The sequence below is a fragment of the Canis aureus genome, chromosome 16 (genome assembly GCF_053574225.1).
Source record: "Canis aureus isolate CA01 chromosome 16, VMU_Caureus_v.1.0, whole genome shotgun sequence".
In the NCBI taxonomy this organism is placed as follows: Eukaryota; Metazoa; Chordata; class Mammalia; order Carnivora; family Canidae; genus Canis; species Canis aureus.
The window spans coordinates 17447242-17468734 of NC_135626.1; the positions used below are offsets into that span (position 1 = coordinate 17447242).

At 54.9% G+C, this 21493-nt stretch overlaps 1 protein-coding gene across 6 annotated transcripts; it reads right to left on the bottom strand.

Annotated features, from left to right (window-relative positions):
* Nucleotide 1: 1 nt before the first annotated feature.
* ANKRD13B (ankyrin repeat domain 13B) lies at nucleotides 2–18416 on the bottom strand. 6 transcript variants are annotated; one of them, XM_077851901.1, is made up of 16 exons: nucleotides 18208–18347; nucleotides 16524–16638; nucleotides 6708–6843; nucleotides 6459–6583; nucleotides 6326–6371; nucleotides 5574–5717; nucleotides 5294–5483; nucleotides 5150–5216; nucleotides 4071–4152; nucleotides 3238–3302; nucleotides 2879–3009; nucleotides 2598–2755; nucleotides 2306–2458; nucleotides 2023–2186; nucleotides 1728–1940; nucleotides 2–1401 (listed from the first exon to the last, which is right to left on the bottom strand). In XM_077851901.1, the coding sequence occupies exons 2-16, from the start codon at nucleotides 16551–16553 to the stop codon at nucleotides 943–945; spliced, it is 2163 nt and encodes a 720-aa protein (XP_077708027.1). In that variant the 5' UTR covers nucleotides 16554–16638; nucleotides 18208–18347; the 3' UTR covers nucleotides 2–942. The 6 variants fall into 6 exon arrangements, with proteins under 6 accessions (XP_077708027.1, XP_077708028.1, XP_077708026.1 ...); XM_077851902.1 differs by having other exon boundaries at nucleotides 16524–16630; nucleotides 18208–18339; XM_077851900.1 differs by lacking the exon at nucleotides 16524–16638 and having other exon boundaries at nucleotides 18208–18416.
* Nucleotides 18417–21493: the final 3077 nt, after the last annotated feature.

Below are 21493 nucleotides of genomic sequence, written 5' to 3' on the forward strand. Positions count from 1 at the left end.
CTTGGGTTTGAAGCCTCTTTTATTTGTGCCTCAGAGTCAGTCTGGTGCCCCTGGCATCAGGGAAGGAGGTGAGAGGAACAGTTTCTCTTTGTTCTTTTCTTCCATCCCTTTTGTGTCCCTACTGAGCCTCACTGGCTGAGCCAGGAAGGCCAGCCTGAGAGAAGGCGGACAAGGGTGTGCGGTGGCCCCTGCCCCTGGCGGGGTCTGTGCTTCTCTGGGTGGGTGGGGCGGGGCAGGGGAGAGCCGGGGGTTAGCACCATTGGATGAAGGGTTTTAGAGTCAGCCCCTGGCTGGGGGCAGGTGGGACACACGACCACAGAGGGCTAGCAGCAGCTGGTGGGAAGGGGTGGGGGGTGGTGCCAGGGCCCTGAGCCGGTGAGAGGGCTCCAGGGTGCACCTGCCCAGAAGCGGGGCCAGGGGACAGGGTCTAGTGCTCGCCCCCGGCCCAAATATGTCCCCCGTTTGCCGAGACATCGTGAAGGAACCTGGCCTTGCCCAAACCGGGGGCCACCTTGGGCACCCTCCCTGATCACAAAAGCGTGCCCTGGGGATGGGGACTCCAACCTCTGGCCGCCCAAGGAGAAACTGGGACCACCCTGAGACCCGGGAGGGGTGTGGGGGGCTGGGGAAGCCGGGCACCCCGCTAAGTGCACTTGACGCTGAAATGCCGGGGTGACGGAGGGCTGGGCCCTTGACGCGCTGGTTTGTGTCTGGGACAAAGCAGCAACGCAGCACGTGGGGAGCTCAGCTGCCCTCCAGGGGTGAAGAGCGGAGATGCAAAGGCTTCACGGACAGTGTCCTACAGTAGGTTCTGAGAGCAGAAAAGGAGGCCGGGCCAGAAGGAGCGAGGGACGGGGACACTGCTCCTCTAAGGACCCGGCTCCCCCTCTGGACGGCCTGGCCCCCTCCGACAAGTCTGAGCCCAGGACAGAGTGGTGGGCGTCAGGATACAGCAAAGCAGGGGTACCGGACCGTGCGAGCAGCCTCCGGGGCCCGGGCCGGGCACCTCGTGGCCGCGCGAATCCCTCCCCGTCCGGTGCCAGGTGAGCCTCCGCGCCCCCGAGGCCGCGCCTCCACGGTCCCGGCGGGTACGCGGGCAGCCGAGCGAGTCTCGCTCCGGGGCAGGTCGCGCGGGGCGTGGCCGAGGGGCCCGGCAGTGGGCGCTACTGCTCCGTCAGCGAGAGCCGCAGGATGCGCTCCAGCTCCTCCTCCTCCTGGCGCGCGCGCCGCCGCCGCTCCTCCTGCTCCTGCGCGGACAGCTCCATGGCCAGCCGCAGCTGCTCGTCGTAGCTCCGGAACACGTGGCCGCCAGGGCCCGGGCGCGGGCTGGGCCGAGGGCTTGGCACCGACGCCAGGGCCGGGGGCGGCGCGGGCTGCCGCTGCGGCGTGGGCGGGGCGCTCCTGGGGGAACAGACGTCGAGGGTTCTGGGGCGCGCCTGCCCCTATGTCAGGGGGGCCGGGAGACGGCGTGGAGGCCCCGGGACAGAGGGGGCCTCGCCACCCTCCAGTGGAGGCAACGAGTCCTGCTCCACCTGGCTCCCACCCAGTTGTGACAGATCTCAGTCCCTGCAAAGCCCATCCGCCCAGCTGACGGTGGACCGGCCCATGTGGGCATCATCTAGAACCCCAGCCCCAACCTCCTGCCTGGTAAGGGTCCGAAGGCCTGGAGGCGCTCTCGGAGTACTGCTCAGAGTGAGGAGAGGGTGGGGCGGGAGCCTTCTGCATACCAGTAGGGGCTCTACTGGGCCCCAGAGGAGCTGCCCAGCCGTCGGTGTCCGCAGCCACTGGGACAGGATCTGGAGGTGCTCCGTGCATGTGTTATTTCGGGGCAGGGATGATGGGTCAGGACCGGCGGGCACTGACCTGTCCTGTCGGCGGGCCTCGTAGGACATGGGGTGAGTGCCCGGCTTGCTGTTAGTAAGCGCCTCCCAGATGGTGACCTGGAGGGAGGGACGTGGCCAGTTAGCGAGGGTGGCGCTGCAGGCCACCGTCCAGTAGGGCGGCGCAGCGGTGAGGCCGCACCTGGTCATACTCGCTGCCGGCCTCCAGCAGGCTCTGCTGGATGGCGAACTGCAGCAGGTCGTCGTCATCCTCGCGGGTCGCCGCCTCCCGCTGGCCGCCCAGCACACTGTAGCCACGTGGGGCCTCGAACAACGCGGGGGAGATCTCGCAGCCGCGGCACGAGGCTGAGGGCACCAGGCTGGGGGTCAGCGCGCAGCCGGAGGGGCCCACGGCCCGGGGAGGGAGCCGGCCAGTGCTGGGGGCAGGGGTAGGAGGGCAGACACGCAGCTGGGGGAGGTCTCACTGGAGGAACTGGAGCTGCTGACGCTGGAGGAGTCGCTGCCGGGGGAAGGGGTCTCACTGCCAGGGCTGCCCCGCACCGATGGCACCGGCTCGTCGCAGCCATTGAGGTTTCCGAAGGTGATGCGAGCGTTGAGGATGTGGAAGATGGGGATTTCTGAGGGAGAAGAAACCGTGGGTGCCACCGCCGACCTTGTCACACCTTAGGCACCCTCGGTCTTTACCCCATCTAGACCCCACCTGCCCCCAACACACACACACCAGCAGCTGCAAGGAAAGGGCGGGTGGGGTCTCACCAATCTTGACTGGGAAACCAGGCGGCAGGCGCAGGGTAATGAAATCCCGGAGCTTGGCGAAAAGCGCATTGCTGACAGCCATGAGGTCAATGATGGGGGCCACCTGCTCACACAGGGACAGGGGATGCTCCTCACACAGCCACAGCTTGGCCTTGAACCTGCCCCCCCAGATCCCAAGGGGTGAGGGGCATAGTAGAAGCCATGGCCTCTCGTACCTTTCTGGAGGGTCCCCCCACCCCCCGCCCTGCCCACCCCTCCCCAGCACCATCAGGGGGCCTCACTTCTGTGTCTTGGTGGTCAGTTCCATGGGGCGGCCCATGTCCCGGTTGCCAAGCTCAAAGTTGGGGTTGAAGTACTCTTCTGCAGTGATGGCAGTAGGGTTGGCTTGGCTCAGAGTCTGAGTGATCAGGGTCTGTACCATATGAAGAGGTGCCCATGAGCCCTTCTCAGTCTCTGATGCCAGGCCAACCATTTGATATCATGGGGCCCCAGGGCGAGCCCCCCTGCCACTGTGGAGCCGACATTGCCCTGGGCAGCGTGTAAAGTGGTTCCACATGGGCCACTCTAGGCAGGACGCCTTCCAGGCCTCCTGAGCTACATCCACACCCTTCCATACACGGGCACCCCAGCATACACTCACCCCATTTTGGGGGCCCCCATGCTGCTCAGCAATTCCCAGGAAGGACTGCAGAGGTGTCTTACAGCCTACAAGAAATGTGGCATCTCAGAGGACATTGCAGCCCTCAGAAGTGACAGCACCCAGACCCAGGGAGCAGACTAGGTCTTGGCAGGTCGGGAGGACGGCTCGCCCATGCCAAACACTCAGGCACCTGCATCTGGAGGTGATTGAGGACTCCAAGGGACAGGGGCCAGGACCACTACAAGCACAGCAGGGACAGAAGGAGACCTGGGGCTCCAGAGAAACTTTCAAAAGTGTCCATATTGGTGACACTGGACAAAATATACCTGCCTTTGGTGAGCAGTTTTGCGGTGTGCATGTGAGTGCGTGTGTCTTCCTTCAGGCACTTCCATCTTAATCACCTCATTTAGTTCCCCTGTGAGGTAGGAACCATCTTTCTAGACAGACTAACTCATGCCTGGAGAGTCAGGTATGAGGTCAAGAGGCACAGAATATCAGTGGCAGGCCCCGTGGCTTACTTCTTAGGATATGCTCCATGAGACTGGGATGGCCAATAAATAGCACATGTGATACTTGCACCTCAAATCCAATGCAGACATTAATTACCAGTTACAGCATTCCTTCCCATTGGGCCCAAATGTTGCCTAGAATCTTCCTGGCTGCACTCCAGGCAGTCACTCTCAATTATTAGCATTCAGCACTTGAATTGAAACGTGTTTGCATGAATAAACTCTCCTGGCTTTTGCTGGGACGTCACAGGGAAGACTGGGGGAGGTACTCCAGCAGGCACTGCTTCCTCACACCTCCCCCGCATTCCACCTCTGCTTAGTTACCTTTGACCTTGCCCTTGTGCTGTTCTGAAAGGTGCTCTGTCCGTGTCCGGGTGATGAGCTCCACGTTGGATGCCCCATATACCTGGGGACAGAGGAGCAAAGGGCTCAAAGACAATGCTGGTACCCTACCCCCTACCCCCAAGGGCATTATGAACACTTCTTGCAAGGAAGGAGTCCACTAGGGGATGGCAGAGTTGTTTACTCCAATTATATGAAGCCATTCATCCATTCTCTTATTCATTCAACAAACATTTTGTGAAGAGCCTTTAAGTGCCAGGCACTGAGGCAGGCATCAGGCCACAGTGAACAAGCATGACTAGAGACAACCCTCATCTTTTGAGGTTCACAGCTAGTTGAAGACACAAGAAAATGGACAGTTATAATGCAGCATGAAACACATTCTATGTGTGTGTGTGGCGGGGGGAGAGGGCTGTGGGAACCAAAAGCAGAGGCCTTAACCCAGCCTATGGGGCCAGAGAAGCCTTCCAGGGGGAAACCTTGCAGAGCCATGTCAGTTCCTTCATTCACCAGTGACACCATGTGGCCCCACACGGGTGACAGGGATCCCAGAGTGACCCGCACAGTATCCTCAGGGGGTAAGGGCCAGACTTTGGAGCCAGGCCACCAAGGTCTGAACCTCAGCTTTGCCACTGATAGCTATGTGACCCTGTCCAGGTCATGAGACCACTCCAAGCCTGTTTCCTCATCAGAGAATGGGCCAGTACTGTATTCCACAGAGTCCTGGTGAAGATTAAATGGGATGCTGTGGGAAAGGCTCAAGAAACACCTGTAAAATGGGAATACTGACAGCACCTTCCCCAAAGGGTTATTGGGATTGAGTGAGTGTGGGTGTGTACCTGTATTCATACACACATCCAAAGAAAACGGGGACCAGTGCCTCGACCATGAGTACAGTAAGTGCTCGATAAACTCTGGCATCCTCATCAGGTACCTGTTAGTCTAGTGCCTTTCTCTCCACGCAGCCTTGCCTCTGCACCCCCAAGGGTGGTCAGGAAACCCCTGCCAGCTCCCTAGGCAGGAGTTTGGCGGGCTCTGGTAGCAGGGAGTGGTGGCCTCACCTTGGCTTCATACCCATTCACCATCTCGGTCTTCTCACTGCGCCAGCCCAGGATGCCAGTCTTGTTCCTGGGGAAGCAGGGTGGTCGGGGTGAGGGGGCACCCAGGCAGGCTGGCTCTAGGCTACCAAGGCCACGCCCACTCACCTCTCAAAGGAGATGTTCTTGGTGTCGAGCTGCGTGGTGACGACGGGCGCAGTGAGGCGACTTAGCACCTGCTCCTCGGTGGGCTGGGCAGCAGCCAGCAGCAGTTCACGATCCTGCCCAGCCAGGGCCAGAGTCTCTGTGTACACTACTCGGCGATCATGGTCGATCTCCATGACCACGGCACTTGTGTCTGCCAGCCATGGAACAGCATGGGGGTGTCAGGGGCGTGGGGGAGTGTCTCCAGCCTTCCCACCCTGCCCCCGCCTCCTGCCTGCCTGACCTTGGCCCCTGAAGACGAAGCTGCGGTTCCCTCGCTGCCATGTCATGTGGTCAAAGCCCAAGAGCGTGGTATCTACCCGTAGGTTTTGCCCACTCTTCCACACTTTGTAGGTGTCACTAGGGCAGATCTTGGACACCAAAGGCACTAGGTAGGAGGGAAAGGCAGGAACAGCTTCAGTTTGCCTGGCCCACCCAACCTGGGCCACCTCAGGGCGTGGGGGGCAGGGTCAATGGTGTGGCTGGGAAAGGACGCAAGAACTGTTGAGAGCAGCCCCTCTCCCAGCTCCCCCTGTGAGAACAGAGACCAGTCGCTCAGATGTAAGCGACCTGAAGTTGGAGACACGCATGTCTCAGGCACTAGCAAGTCCCATTTGTTAATTCATTCAGTCAATCTTCCATCCAATCTTCCAACAAGTATTTATTAAACACCTACTATGTACCAGGCACTATTCTAGTCCCTGAGGATACAACATTGAACAAGACAGGACCTTTGCCATCTTGGAGCTTACCTTCTAGCAAGGAGTGACAAGTAACCAATACATGAGTGAATCATTACAAAGTGAAGGAAGAATAAGAATGGAATCAAGGCAGTGTCTGAGAAACCTAGCTAAGGAGGTGGCCCTGAGCTGGGAACTAAAAGATGAGAAGGCACGATGGGAAGAGCTATGACAGCAGAGCTCCAAGCAGGTGAGCAGCAGGTGCAAAGGCCCTGAGGTGGGAGAATGCCAAGAGGCCCCCCATCAGCCTCCTTACCCCAGCTAGTGAACTCCCATTTCATCTCCACGTAGAAGTCCTGGGCCTGGAGAATGAGAAGGAGAGTGCCTGAGCCTGTGCTGGAGACAGGGTTCAAGGGCTACAGTGTAGAGGCCGGGAGGCTGGCCCTCACCTTGCGCAGCTTCTCCAGGAGCACAGGGATGCCTGCCAACCGCTTCACCACCCGCTGGTAGTCCCGGTACCGCAGCACCAGCTGTACCAGCTCCAGGTCCCGGGTACTCACAGCCTCCTGAAGTACTGGGGATTGGGGGGCAATGTCACAGGACAAGACCCTACCTGGGGCCCCCCTCAGCTAACCAAGGGTGAAGATGCGAAGCCAGGGGACCCTGGCTGTGGGGCTGGAGTGAGCAGGGGTGCCAACCTGTCCAGCCGCTGCGGTTCTCCCTACCCACATCTGCCCCGTGTGCCAGGAGCACACGGGCACACTCGAGGTGTCCCAGGGTGGTGGCCAGGTGCAGGGGAGTCCGCCCGCGGGGATCCAGCTGCTCGATGTCCACCTGGAGGAAGAGGTGAAGATGTATCCCTGGTCACTTCTGGGGCAGCCCACCTAACAGCCTCTAGATGGGCAGCAACCACCCCACTGCCCTGCCTTGCCCACCTTACAAGGCAATGGAAGAGTCAGACACCATGAGTGGGGGTTAGGTGGGTTGCAGGACAGAGCAGGAGGCAGCTCTGAGAAAGGAAGGACCTTCCTCCTTTCTTGTCCACCTAAGCCTCCTGGCTGGGTTTGCTCCCCCAAGGCTCCATAGTGGGCTGTCTGTGAAGAGTAAGCCTAGTGTTGAAGGCTGGTCTAGAGAAGCTGTTGGCCAAGGAGGGCACTTTGAGGCAGGACCCAGCCTGCAGGTCCAAGGTCACACCTTCAGGAAGTGCTATCAATTTAGACCATTGACATTATCACTGAGTGATAAACAAATGCTGTAATAGATTGATGAGAATGAAAGAATACGTTCATGGTACAACTTTAACCCCATGTCCTGGGACACCTGGGTAGCTCAGCGGTTGAGCGTCTGCCTTCAGCTCAGGGCGTGATCCGGGATCCGGGATTGAGTCCCACACTGGGCTCCTTGCATAGAGCCTGCTTCTCCCTCTGCCTGTGTCTCTGTCTCTCTCATTGTCTCTCATGAATAAATAAAATATTAAAAAAAAAAACAACCCCGTGTCCTTTGCCTGTAAAACACTATGTATAAACTTTTTTTTTTTTTTACAAGTTCTATTACTGTTTTGTGAATAGCATGATTAACTGTATGAGATTTCAGTTGGGTGATAAAAACATGTTTGTTAAACATAAATATTTAAATATAGTCCAGGAGTCTAAGAACCTCTAGCTAAATACAGTGTACTGTTCACATGCATATAACTCCTCATCTCCTTCCTCAAAATTGATGAAAATGCCAGTCAAAGGCTTCTACTGCAACCATGATGAGATAAACTGAAATCACCCTCCCATAAACAGAAAACTACTGCTTCAAAATACATGAAAATTGTATTCAAAATTGTTTTCAGACAGTAGGCAACAAGTAGTCCAAGAGTGTGATTCCTGAAGTTAAGAGAAACAAACAAGGTAGGCCCTGTGATTGCCTACATCTTTACCTGGAGGAACATTCTAGAAAGCAATTCAGGGAAGGGAATCTCTAGCAGAGCATGGGAGTCTTACTAAGGAGTTGAGGAGACAAAGTTGCAGGACAGAGTTCCAAGAAGGAGTGAGATATGCAAGCAAACAGCTCCAGAAATCTGCATGGGGTTCCTCCAAGAATACTAAACTTTGCCTGTGTAGAGTGAAACTCAACATTAGACAGAAAAGGAGCAATAAGCTGGTAAATTCTCTGCACTCATGTCTCAGGGCAGGAAGACCTTTAAGCTCTAACCTGCTAGAGTGGAGAGTCCTTGTTCACCCAGGGTATTCCACAGAGACCCAAGAATGGTTATGCCTTAGTAGTAGGGCTAAACTATCCTAAGAGAAAAGGCTCACCTAATCCAATCTGACAAAAATGAAAAATAATCTCAAAAGGATCAAACTGATTCACAAGTAACTTAACTTAGTCAGAACAAAGCCTACCACTCTTTAAGGAAAGACAATAAATTCCAGGTGCTTAACGTGACAATGTTTGCAATATCTAATATCCAGTTACAAACTACTAGAAAAAAAACTACTAGACATGCAAAGAAGTAGAAAATATGACCCATAATCAGGAGAAAACTCATTTAATAGAAACATATTCAGAAATGATAAAGATGGGTGCCTTGGTGGCAGAGTCAGTTTAAGTGTCGGACTCCCAGTTTCAGCCCAGATCATGATCTCAGGGTCATGAGATCGAGCCCCATATCAGGCTCCCCACTGAGAATGGAGTCTGCTTGAGATTCTCTCTCCCTCTCCCTCTGCCCCTCCCACCCATGCTCTCTCTCTCTAAAAATAAATAAATCTTTAAAAAATGATAAAGATGATGAATGGCTCAGTGCACTAATGATTTTTCAGAAAAACATGAACACAATGTTCATAAAGAAAGAATAAGAGATAAGTATCTGAAATGAAAAAATTCACTGGATAAAATAATAGACACTACAGAATAAAAAAAAACTCAATGAACTTGAAGATACAACAACAAAACTATAGCACATAGAACAGAAATGGAGTACAGAGGAGGAAAAAGGTACTGAAAAACCTCCAAAGAGCCTCAACAATCTTGTGACACTATAAGGAATTCTAACATATTTGGGTTTTTTTTTAGAGTTTTTTTAAAGATTTTATTTATTTATTCATGAGAGACACAGATAGATATTCTAACATATTTGTAATTGGAGTCCCAGAGGATAGGATAAGGAAGTAGGAGAAATAAGAAATTTAAAGCGATAACATTATCTCTTTAAAATTTAAAGAGAGGGGCACGTGGGTGGCTCAGATGATTAAGCATCTGCCTTTGGGGTCCTGGGATCGAGCCCCACATTGGGCTCCCTGCTCAGTGGGGATCCTGCTTTTCCCTCTCCCTCTGCCCTTCTCCCCTGCTTGTGCTCTCTGCTTCTCTTTCTCTCAAATGAATAAATAAAAAAAATCTTAAGAAAAAAGTGTAGACTACACTTGGCAGAGCTACACTTTAAAAAGTAAAATAAATAAAATAAAACAAATTTAAAGAAATTACATTAAATATTTTTCCAAAAAATTGTTTTTAATTACTGTAGGGGCGCCTGGGTGGCTCAATCAGTCAAGCGTCTGCCTTCAGCTCAGGTCATGGTCCCGGGGTCCTGGGATCCAGTCCTGCATCAGGCTCCCTGCTCAGTGGGGAGCCTGCTTCTCCCTCGCACGCTGCAGGTCCTCTGCTTGTACTCTCTCTGTGTCAAATAAATAAAATCTTTTTAAAAAATTACTGTAGGAGGTTGAATAGTGGTGTCCCCCCAAAATATACATCTATACCCTAACCCCAGAACCTGTGAATGTGACCTTTTTTGGAACATGGGTCTTTCTCTCTTTTAAGATTTTGTTTATTGGGCATCTGGGTGGCTCAGTGGTTGAACACCTGCCTTCAGCTCAGATCATGATCCCAGGGGTCCTGGGATTGAGTCCCATATCGGGCTCCCCACTGGGAGCCTGCTTCTCCCTCTGCCTGTGTTTCTATCTGTCTCTCTCTATGTCTCTCATGAATAAATGAATAAAATCTTAAAAAAAAGAAACCTTCTTTGGAAAATAAGGAGGCAATCTCTTCTTCCTTTGAATTAGCTCTCTCAGCATATGTGTCTCCCTCTGCCTGTGTCTCCACCTCTCTCTCTGTGTCTCTCATGAATAAATAAATAAAATGGTTTTTTAAAAATATTTTATTTATTTATTTATTTGAGAGAGAGAAAGAGATATCAGATACGCATGTGTAGGATGGGGGTGGAAGGGCAGAGGGGGAAGAGAGGAACAAGCAGGCTGAGTGCAGAGCCTGACACGGGGCTCAATCTCATAACCCTGAGATGATGGCCTGAGCAGAAACCAAGAGCCAGCTGCTTAACCAACTAAGCCACCCAGGCGCCCCAGAACATGGTTCTTTGTGGATGAGATTAGAGTTAAGGCTCTCAAGATGAGATCACCCTGGATCATCCAGGTGGGCCCTAAATCCAATCAGATGCCCTTATAAGACACAAAGGAGAGATCCATGAAGAGAGAAGTCGCATGTAAAGAGGAGGCAGAGACTGAAATTATGCAGCCACAAGCCCAGAGATGCTTGGAGACACGAGAAGCTGGAAGAGGCAAGGGAAGGTTTTCTCCTGGAGCCTTTGGATGAGTGAGGTCCTGCTGACTCCTTGAGTTTGGACTCCCAACCTCCAAAACAATGGGAGAATACAATGTTGTTGCTTGAACCCATCCAGTCTGTGGTCATTTTTTTGCACAAACTAACACAATGATAAACCCACAGAAACAAGAAATTCAACGAATTCCAAGCAAGACAAACACCCAGAAAACTACACCAAGGCCCACCATAATCAAGTGCTGAAATTGGCAATAAAAAGAAAATCTTAAAATCATTTTGAGAAATGAGATGTACTATGAAAACTACAGGAAATACCGAATCCTTCTCAAGGGAAACTGTGCAAGCTAGAAAACATTACCATGAAATGTTTAAAGTGCTGGGGTAAGAAAATGTTGACCTAGAATTCTCTGTCCTGTGAAAAATATCCTACAGAAATGAAGGGGAAATAAAGACTTTTGTGGACAAACAAAAAAAGCTAAGAGAATTTATCACCAGAAGACATGTAAGAAATGTTAAAGGAAGTTACTCAAGTGGAAGGAAAATGTTAACAGATGAAAACTTAAATCCATACAGAGGAATGAGGAGTGCCCCAAAAGGAAAAATTGTGAGTCAGTATGAGAATGTCAATAAAATATTTAAAACCTGCATGAGTAAAGAGAAGAGATGTTAGCAGGTAAGAAACGATAACACATCTTCAGAATGTGGAAAGTGGTTGGGGCATCACAATGGGCTTAAGGGAGCAGAAGGTACTAGAACCCAAGCATTCACATAGGGGAACCCCAACGCATGTCAGGCAGGATCACCCTCGAAATGTCCAGAACGTGCATGCAGCAGGAATGGCAGAGGTGTGAATGAGGCTCAGAGCTAAATACAGGGGAGTTGGTTAAAACTCAGAACCCCTGATCCCCTCCCCAATCTTATAAAGCTGGCAGATGCCCCTTCCCCTCCATAGGATGCCAGTTTCTCTGTAGAAACTGAGCCTGTGAGGCACTAGATTTGGGGACACTGGCCTGAGGATGAGGTCATGGGGCTAAAGAGTGAAAGGCCAGTCTCTTCCCTGCCTCAGGTCCTTAAGTACTGACAGCCCAACAGTACACATCACTGCCCCATCCCACCCCTAGCAGGAGACTGGAGGATTCTTCTCTGGAGAAACTAGAGGTACCAAAGACCTCTGGGTACAGACAAATGGGGATCCTACAATAAGCAAGCCAGCTTGCCAGCCAACCGTGCTATAGTAGTGATTGACCACCAATAAGTTCTACACCCCCATTCTATTTTTTAATATTTATTTATTTGAGAGAGAGAGAGAGATAGAGAGAGAGAGAGGGAACAAATGGGGGAGGGGCTAGAGGGAGAGAGAGAGAGAATCCCAAGCAGACCCCCACTAAGCACAGAGCCTGACGCAGGGCTCAATCTCATGACCTGGAGATCATGACCTGAGCCAAAACCGAGCCAGACACTTCACCAACTGCACCACCCAGGTGTCTCTCCACACTGCCATTCTTAAATATGCCCCAACAGCCAAGGGTGACTGGACATTTGAGGAAAGCCAACACAAAAGATACAAAACATGCAAATAGATGCTAAAAACCCAAAGGAAATACTATCAAAGCAGGAGCCAGAAGAAAATTTTCTGGAAGGAAAACAGTAATTTCTATCCTCAGAAATATATGAAAAGATACCTGAATTCATGAAACAAAATGAGACATCCCAACTTCCTGCCACTTCTCATCTTTCCCTTGCCTTCTTCACTCCAGCCACCCCTGGACAGCTACACCTGCCCCAAACCTCTCCCCATAGGAAATATTACCTCAGTTTGCTCTCTTTTTTTTTTTTGACAAAAACAAACAAACCCTTTTTTGTTTGTAATTATCTTTATCACTTCCTTTTCTCTCACCTTCCATATCTGATCCATCAGCATGGACCTGACCTTATGGGCTCCACCTTCAAAACAGATCCAGACTCTTCTCGGTTTTCATCACCTTGATGCTACTATCCTGGTAGCAGCCACCCTCTCTCACCTTGGTGCCCAGTGGCCTCCTTATTGGTCTTTTCACTCCTCCCTTGGGTCTTAGGTCTGGTCCCCACATGACCCATCACAGCCTCCATCATCCTGTGAAATGTTCCTCAGGTTCTGACACCCTTTAGCTCAAAACTTTCCCTTAGCTTCCCATCCTTTTTGGAATAGAATCCAACATCCCTGGGCATCTCTTTGAACTCATGTGCTCTTCCACTTCCTCCAAAGTCCACTCTGCTGGATACCCTAGGCAGCCACAGTGTTTTCTCCCTCACTTCATTCAGGTGGCCACTCAAATGTCATCTCCTTAGAGAGACCTGCCCTTTCAACCCATCTTAAATGACAAGTGCTATTTATCTGCCGCTACTGCTCCTGCTTTAGTTCTCTTCTGACATTAGATTGCTTGTTCATTTTTCCATGGTCTCCCTCACCTAGACTGTAAGCCCCACAAAGGGAAAGTCCCTGGGTGTTTTGTTCAAAGCCACGTCCCCAGTCTCTAGACGGTTCCTGGCACATAACTGGTGCTTAATAAATATTTGTTCAACAAATGCATAAATGACTAAGTTTAAGGGACACGGGGAGGGGAAGGCAATATAATGTAAAATTGATAAACCAATAAATAGTTGTAGACATATATTGTTTGTAATTATGGAGGTAAATAACAGAACGGCCTAGAGTTCAAAGTGGTCACCTCCAGGGAGTGAGAGAGGTGGGGAGGGCTGGAGCAAGGGCTACTGCTTTTCATTCCAAGCCTCCAACAACAGCTACATATATATTTTTTAAAACATGAGAATGAACTCCTTTGTAAAAAAACAAAACATTTTAAATAATTTAAGTAATTTATATAATTTTTACAGTCCTGTGTTGGCATTTCTTCATTGTTTACTTTGAATTTTTTAAGTAGGCTCCACGCCCAATCTGGGGCCTGAACTCATGACCCTGGGATTAGAAGTCACAAATTCTACAAACTGAGCTGGCCAGGTGCCCCCATTTCTTCATTTTTAAATATATTAGGAACCTTGGGGGAAAAAAAAAAGTGTGCCTGGCCTGAGTGGCCCTCTGAGCCATGGCTTAGAAATCTGAGTGCCCCCCACACACACACACTCCTCTACAGCAACTCCCCACAGAGAAGGGAGACCACTAGTTACTCTTTACCTATTATGGGATGGGCGAGCCCCTCGGTGTCCAACCTAGGTGGGCCCTGAGTCCTGGAGGGGAGTAGAGGATCCACAGCCCCTAGGAAGTCAGGAATGGTTTCCCCTGGGGCTGCAGCTGAGCCATCTACACGTCCCACCAGCCCTGCCCGAGAGGCTGTTGCTGCTGCTGCTAACAAGGCCCCAGGGAGCTGACAGGGCATCCTGCCCAGCCCGAGTTCCAGATGAGGCCTGCTACTCTCCCCTTTGGGTGCCTCACCTCTAGGCCTCAGAGAGAGGCTGGCATGGCTAGAGCTGGGCAGTCCTGCCCCTCCCTCCCTCCACTCCTTGGGAGCTCTCCCCAGGGTCTTGTAGTTTCCCAGGGCCAGTGGACACCCAGCCAACCCCCAAAAAGCTCTCCCAAGCTGCCCAAAGCAGGCCCTGCAGTGGAAGTGGCACCCTGCCCCTGGGCCCAGGTAGAATTTATCCATTTCCTCGGCAAAGGCCTGCAGCCATTTCATTGCTGGGAGTGAAAATGTTTCCCATGAAACCTAACACTAAGCCCTCCTCCCCGAGAGAATGAAACCCTACGCCCCCAGCAGGCCCCAGCTGGAGTCAAAAGCGGGGGATGGGGGGGTGGGGGGGTGTCTGTTGACCTCCCTGGGCAGAGGGACTCCCTGCTTCCACTCGGGCACATACCTAGACACTCACACACATGTGAACAGGTGCCACAGGAAAACAGCTTCATACTCCTTTTGCCTCCACACTCCGGGCACCTGTGCTCCCCTAGATGTACAGGCACCTGCGTGCTCAGCCACCCTCTGGATCTGCAAGTGTCTACAACACTGCACATTTGTGTCTGCAACACACACATTTGTAGCCAGCATATCTGCACATGCATATCCCTTGAAGCCACAGGCACTAGCAGGGTGTTTTGCAAACTTGTTTAACATTAGCAGAACACTTTGTTTAGATGAAATCTTACAAGGACACACCAAAGTGTACAGCTGGAAGAGAAAGGTGATGGGCACAGAGCCTTATATGCTCAGCCTTGCTCTCCTTTCCCTGCTCCCTTGCCTCCCCTACCCCCAAGGAGGACAACCAGAGTCTGGGGTACTCACTGCTTCCCAGCCTTCCCACCAGGTAGGCCTGAGCTCACTCAAGGGTCAGAGAGAGGCCGGATGCTTCCTCAAGGTGGGTGAGGGCAGCACTTGCTGACTATTCTCCCATGCGGCCCCTCCCCTGCTTCCCAGACACATTGGTTTTGGTTTCTAGGTCTTGTGGGTCCCTCTCCTGAGCTTCCCAACTCATCAGATGTGGGACTATTTTAGGGAGAGAGGGGATCACAGGTGCTCCAGGACACACCATGTACCTTGGGTGGGGCAGCCTCTGTCTGAGCATCTGGGGCCCCCACAATCCCATCTTTCCTGCCTATAGGTCAGGAGGGTGAACGGAGGCAATCAGAGAGGAGGACCATGATGGAGGCAGCCCTAGGAAAGAAAATGTTCCCTTGGGAACCTAGTCTGGCCCCCTCCAGAGTGTCTGTTGCCAGGGGAAGAACCTTGCTCCCCTTGGCCCTCCCACAGGGAGCTTTACAGCCTAACCTCCACCTCCCAACCCCCAGGGACTAGTGGGGACTTGTGACTCAAGAACACAGCCAGCTGACCCAACCTCAGGGCCTTACCAGCCAGGGGGAAACTGGCACATCCACTGGCCTACAGCCCCCCGCCCCCTCCCAACCTGGCAGGCTTGTGTATGACAGGAAACAGGGCACCCAACAATCATTATACTGCTGGGTACCAGCTATGGGTGGTCACAGACCCTCCCCTTCACCAAAACACCTGATGAGCACCTCCCATCTCCCCACCAATCCCTGCTTCCAGCCCCGAAAAAGAACTGTGGGGGTGGGGGGCACTGAGCAAAGCCAACAAACCTGCTCCAAAGCCTGCCTGCCAGGTCATCCCCTTCCCCAGCCTGCCAGCATTGCCCATTCTGCCCATGGGAGGGCCTCTGTGGGGCTTTCTTGGAGTGCAGGAGAGGCAACTATGCCAATGAGGACCAGGGAAACCCAGCTGCTGTGTGCTTAAAGAAAGCCTGCATATTTTCTGTGACAGTTGGTGCTAAGAAGACCAGAGATCAGGAAACCCCTGCTGGGATGCCTAGGGCATAAGGGGCTTCATTATGATGTTAGGTGGCTGCCCCCTGGCCCATCCCCTGCAGGAAAGGGCTGGGTTGGGGGGGCCCTCGGCTCTCCCTGGGACCCTGAGTAGTACACATTTGGATTCAAGGGCCACTCTGGGTCAGTCCTAGAGTAGAGATACATCCAGGGGCCTCTCTCACGCAGACAGACTGGCATTCCTTTTCTTGGCACCCTTGGAGCGAAAGAGAGGACTGGGCCTCACTCCTTTGTGGTTGAACAAGGGTTAACATCAACCAGTCCCTGACATTCCCCGCTATACTGCTATCCTGGATCAGGCAGGCAGCATCCCTTTCAAGGAAACACTAGCCCAGCAGGGAAGTGCAGGTGAGTGGGTGAGGACAAGGGTGAGGCCCGAGTTTCCGTGAGTTTCCGTGGCAACCAGAGAGAAAGAGAAACACACATGCAGCGGGGTCCAGTGCTCCCCCCCCCCCACAAGTCTCACTCCAGCAAGATGGCTGACTTGAGTATTGTCACTCAGAGAGGCCTAGGTGAGAGTCTTTTCTCCTAGGGCATTTTGCCTCTCTCTGATCTCAGCAAGGAGAGAACCACCCACCCCTCAGACAAGGGAGTGCAACGGAGTCGTTCTGGAGATTCAGCCACTCGCCTTCTGCCTAACAATCCTTGGACCAATCATCAATCACTCCATCAGGAAGTTCCTCTCAGATCAGATTTAAATCCCTCCAGCTGTAACCTGTGTTGAAAGCTTGTCTTCTTTGGCCCTCAAGGAAGAGAAACAGTAAAGTGTCAGAAGAGACTGGATTGTCTTAGCACCCAGCACATCACACTACTCCCTGTTCACACTCACATCACCAGAACAGGGGCTCTTTGAGAGCAGGGGATGTGCCTGGTTTGTTCATCTTCGTCCCCCAGGGGTACCTATCACTCAGGCCTCGCTTCCCTTATCAGGGCTGTATGGCTGCAAACCACTTCCTTTATGATGGACAGACAGAGGCACGGTCCGAGAAGCAACTTGGAGTGCCCTTGTCTAAGCAGAGGTAGAATGTAGGTAGATATACCAGCCAGCTCAGAGGCTTGGAGGTTCAAGTCACCCCAACAGTTCCTAGGGCTACTCTGCAGAGGCAGATGCTTTGTTGCTCTGAGGGTTCAGTGATGGACTTCAGAGACTCTCTGACCCTCACCTTGCTCTCTAGCTCACTTGTCCTTTGGGAAGCAGACAGCTCCTCAAACTGAACTTCCTGTGACTCAGGAAGTGGCCCTCAAAAGGCATATTCCCCAAGGGGACAACTCCTGAACGAACCCCTCCCATGCCCCCAGGGTCTTGGGATCTGGGCCAAGTCTGCAGGCCTCAACTTGAGGCAAACCAGGGCAAGGGCAGGCTGGGCCCAGCTCTGGCTCCAGCTTCCCCACCCTGGACGGTGAGTTGTCCATACCCCAAACGCCCGTCTGTGGCCTGGGGACCAAAGGCAGATTTGAGAGCTACCTGTGAACTGGGCCTGCTTTGGTCCCGAAGAATGACCGAAAGACCCCATCCCTCAGCCTGTCTTCTGGGAGGCCACCACCCAGCCAAAGCCGGCAGACCCGCCCGTCCTCACTGACTGGCAGGAACCAGGGAGCCCGCTCTGTGTAAAGAACCTCAAATCCTTCCTGCAGCCAGTGGCCCCAGGCTTCCTCAGCGCCCAGAGCCAGGCCCCAGCACCAGAGGGCAGGAGAGCTCCTTTCAGCACCTGGACAAGGCCCTCTGGGCGGTCCCAATGGGGGGCGGGGAGGGTCTCTTTCTTCGCTCCCCAAGGCAGAGGGCGCTGGGGTCTGAGGGATCCAATCCGAGCAAACAGAGGTAGCGCTCGGCCCGAGGGTAGAGGGCACTGGGTGGGGCCGGGATGCCCGGGAGTGTCGCCGCCTAGTCTCCGATCCCTGACCTGTGACCCCCTCCCGACGCAGGCCTTGCCCACCTCCGCACACTCGCGCGGGAGGTGTCGCCGCTCGGCTGCTCCGTGGACTCTCCCACCACATGGAGCACAGCCCCGAGCCGGCAGCCCCTCCCCGCAGCCCTCCGCCTCGGCCGAGGAGGGGCACCGCGCCCCGGCCCCGACCCCAACCCGGGAGGGTCCCAAGCACGTGCGCCCCCTCCCCCGTCCCAGCCCGAGCGGAGCGGGCGGGGGCCGCTCCCATCACCCTCACCCGGTCAACAAGCACAAAAGCCGCGGCTGGGAACAAAGAAGCTCTGCAAACTCGCCAGGGAGGCGGGACAGCCCGCGCCGCGCCCCCTCCCCACAGCCGGCGGGCGTGCCCGGCCGTGGGGTCCCCGGGCGCCCCGACGGCGCTCCTACCTGGCCCGCGCGGACCTCTTTCTCCAGCTCGCGGTGGCGGTTGTGCCACACGAGGTAGTGCAGCGGGTACTTGCCCTCGGGCCCCTTCCTGGCGGAGGCGTTGGCTGGGATCATCGCCCGCTCCTCATGCCGGGGCCGCGGCGCCCGGCCGGGGAGGGGGGACGGCGCCGGAACCGGGGCCCGGGGCCGCGGGGCGGGGGGCCGGCGCTGCCTGCTCGCAGGGCTGCGGCTCGGGCATGTGCGAGCGGCGCCGGCGGGCGGGGGCGGCGCGGGCCGCGGGCGTCCTCGCGAGGCGGTGGCGGGCGGCGCGGAGAGGCCCCCACCCGCCCGGGGAGGGAGCGGGCGCTCGGCGGCGCGGCGCGGACTCGCGCCTCACCTCCCACACCCCCGCACACAAAGACGCCGCTCGGCGGAGGGAGCAGGCGCCCGCAGCGGGCGTGGGGGCGCACGGGGCGCGAACCCCGGGGACGCCGCCGCAGGGACGCGCGCCCGCAGCCCCCGGCTCCCTGCAGCTGCATTGCCCGGCCCTCAGCCCGAGCGGCCGGCGAGAGGCGCGGGGATGTGGGGGAGAGGGGAGGGGGACCCGGGTGCCCGGGGCAGAGCTTGTGGTAGCCCGGCCCCGTGGCATCATGGGGCATGTAGTCCGCCTCGTGAAACTGCGGGCGGCGGGTGGCCGGAGAGGGTCCCACACTGTCCCCGCCCCCGCCCCCGCCCCCGCTCCCCTGAGAGGGTGGGGAAGGGAGTCAGGCCTGGCCCGAACGGAGACCGTGTCCCGACGCCGCGGGCTGGACTGGGGTGCACCCCCACCCACAGGCGTTTTGCATTTCGCTGAGGAGGGAAGGGGCCACAGGCCTTGCTCTGGAAGGAAGGTGCGGCCTTGAGGATTGAGTTTGGATCCCGGTGGAACGTGAGGAGGGATCCAGATTCCAAGGAGAGTGACTGATGGAGGGGGCTCCTGAGAAAGGTGCGGGATATTAGTACCAAAGGTCGCCAGAGCAACTAGGGATCTATCTATCTGGCACGGTGAAGTATTATGTAGGAGTCTTCCAAATTCCCCCCCCCAAAAAAATTAAATTCCATCTTCCACACTTGACATTACAAAGGGAATGACCACGAATGCTGGAAGGACAGTCCCCTCCCGCTATGTGCAAGGACCAGAGTGGGGCTGGGCGGAGAAAGCAGCAGGTGGCAGCTTAACCACCTCCACCCGGTTGTGGTCCCCTCGGGAGAGGAAGTGACTGATTGCAGAGAAGACCTTCTTCCTGATAACCCCAGGGCAGAGAGATCCTTCCAGAAGCGTCCCTGAAGACGCTGTAGTAAAAGTGTAATTGACCTCGGGGGCTGCCTATTGCGGGGACTGGAAGCACCTAGAGGCGTGGCCCGGTCCCTCCAAACCAGAGTTCGAATTCCTCCTTACTAACCGCCTAGCCGTAGGCAAATTGCTTACATTTTCTGTCTTCTCAGACCACTCACCTCGAAATCGGACTCCAAATACTACCTACTGGGGTGAGCTAAGGATAGTAACTGCCCTGAGAAACAGCGCATCCCGCCCGCAACCGGGTGGACCGAGACAGGTGGCAGGACCGGGCACTGTGCCTTCCTGAGTCCACCTTAGAACAGGACAGGAATTAGGGATTCCATACCAGCCCTACTTAGAACAATCCAAGAAATGTTTGTGTGGGAGGTGCTAGCAAAAGCTTGCAAACTCTCCGCGCCTCTCTCAGGTTTCTTTGTGTGGTCTTCTCTCCTTCCTCCTCCACACCCTGCGGTGCCAGGCCCAGGCGGGAAAGGATAAAGGAGGAATGGACTGCCTCGCCCCTTTCTCCAGCCTGGGAGGAGCCAGCTGGCGGCGTCTCGGGCAACCGGGAACCGCTGCCCACCTCCACCACGAGGGGTCAGCAGAGTGTTGTGGCTGCAGCCGGAGTTGGGGAAGGGGCTGGGGCGGGGGAGGGACGGCTAGGAGTGGCCAGAAGAATGCCTGTCCGTTTGTTTCCTCATTAAATTGTTTATAGAACCTTGTCTCATATTTCTTTTTCTACTGTCTTGCTTCCTGAGGTGGAGACGTCTCCAGAGGGAGATCCTGGAACCCTTTTATCCCTAGTCTCGGGCCCAGAAGCTCCGCAGTGGCGGGGCTGGGGTCTTCCGGAACAAAGTTTAGAGTGTGGCTTCTTGCCTGGGCCACTCCCAGGTAGTCCCCGGGCCAGCCCGGAGGTAGAGCTGGCGGGCGGGAGGGGGCGACGGGGTGAATCATTCTTCCCCTGAAAAGTGTTGGGAGTTCTGGGAGACGGGGAGCTCGGCCAGGATTGGGGGACCTATGCCCTTAGCAGCCGGGTCTCTTTGCCAGGCGGCCCTAGACCAAACCCAGGTCGCCTTTCCTCGGGTCTGCGCCCTCCAGCTGCCACGTGCTCGAGACGCGCCCACACAGCAGAGAAACAAAGACAGCCAAGCGATGGAGCTGCCAGTAGCCGCCTCGACATTTAATAAATGAAATTCCATAGCTGGGGGTCGATCGGGGGTGAATGGGCGGCCACCGCTCCTGGGGGTGGGGGTGGGGGGCGCCGGGAAGAGCGGCCAGGCCGCTCCATTACGTCGTCCAGCCTGGGGCTACCAAGCCCACAGACTGGCTTCTCGGTGTGGGTGCGGCACCGTGCGGCAGGTGGTGCTCCCCCACCGCGAGGTACCTTCGCTTGCAGAAGCCCCGCCAGCTGAGCGGCTGGCTGTGGGGGGAGGAGAGGCCTGCAAAAAGATTTTTCTTAAAGGTGCGATTATAAATATACCCCGTGGATCGCGATTTCAAACAAACTTGTCAATCTGGGCTGCAGCAAAAGGCGATAGAGGCAGCTTTGCTTGTATTTCGGGTGGTGTGACTCATGAGCATTACTTGTCTCCCCCAGGGAAGCAGCCTGCCCACCCACAAGCCACTGCTGTTCTGGCACCGCTGGGATAAAATCGACCAACTCCCAAACCCCTGCCCAAGGACTCCCCTTCTCCCCCTTGTTACTGAGAAGGGCTCCCTGCCCCTTGGGAATCTTCCCTTAATTCCGGTCACCACTGACCTGGCCCCCAGGCCTGGTCCTGGCCACCCGGGCCCTGGCCCCAGAAGCAAAGCGCTCTGGCATTTTGCTGCTGCAGGGATGGGGGCTGGGTGCACGCGGGGCACACGTGTATGGGGGAGCATGCTCAGTGCAGGGGTGCACCCACGTGCCGCCTGCGCCTCCGCTTCCTGTCCCCCCCCCCATTGCCGTCTCCGTGTGAAGTCTAGGAAGAAAGGCCACCATAAGAAAAG

Bases quoted from the DNA above. Each gene is read 5' to 3' on its own strand.
- ANKRD13B (XM_077851900.1), bottom strand. From the start codon at position 18,321: ATGATCCCAGCCAACGCCTCCGCCAGGAAGGGGCCCGAGGGCAAGTAC. The intron at 5,484-5,573 runs GTCAGGCAGGCA...CATGGCTGGCAG, and splicing joins CTTCGTCTTCAGGGGCCAAG to ACACAAGTGCCGTGGTCATG. The intron at 3,010-3,237 runs GTGAGTGTATGC...CATATGGTACAG, and splicing joins ATGGGGGCCCCCAAAATGGG to ACCCTGATCACTCAGACTCT.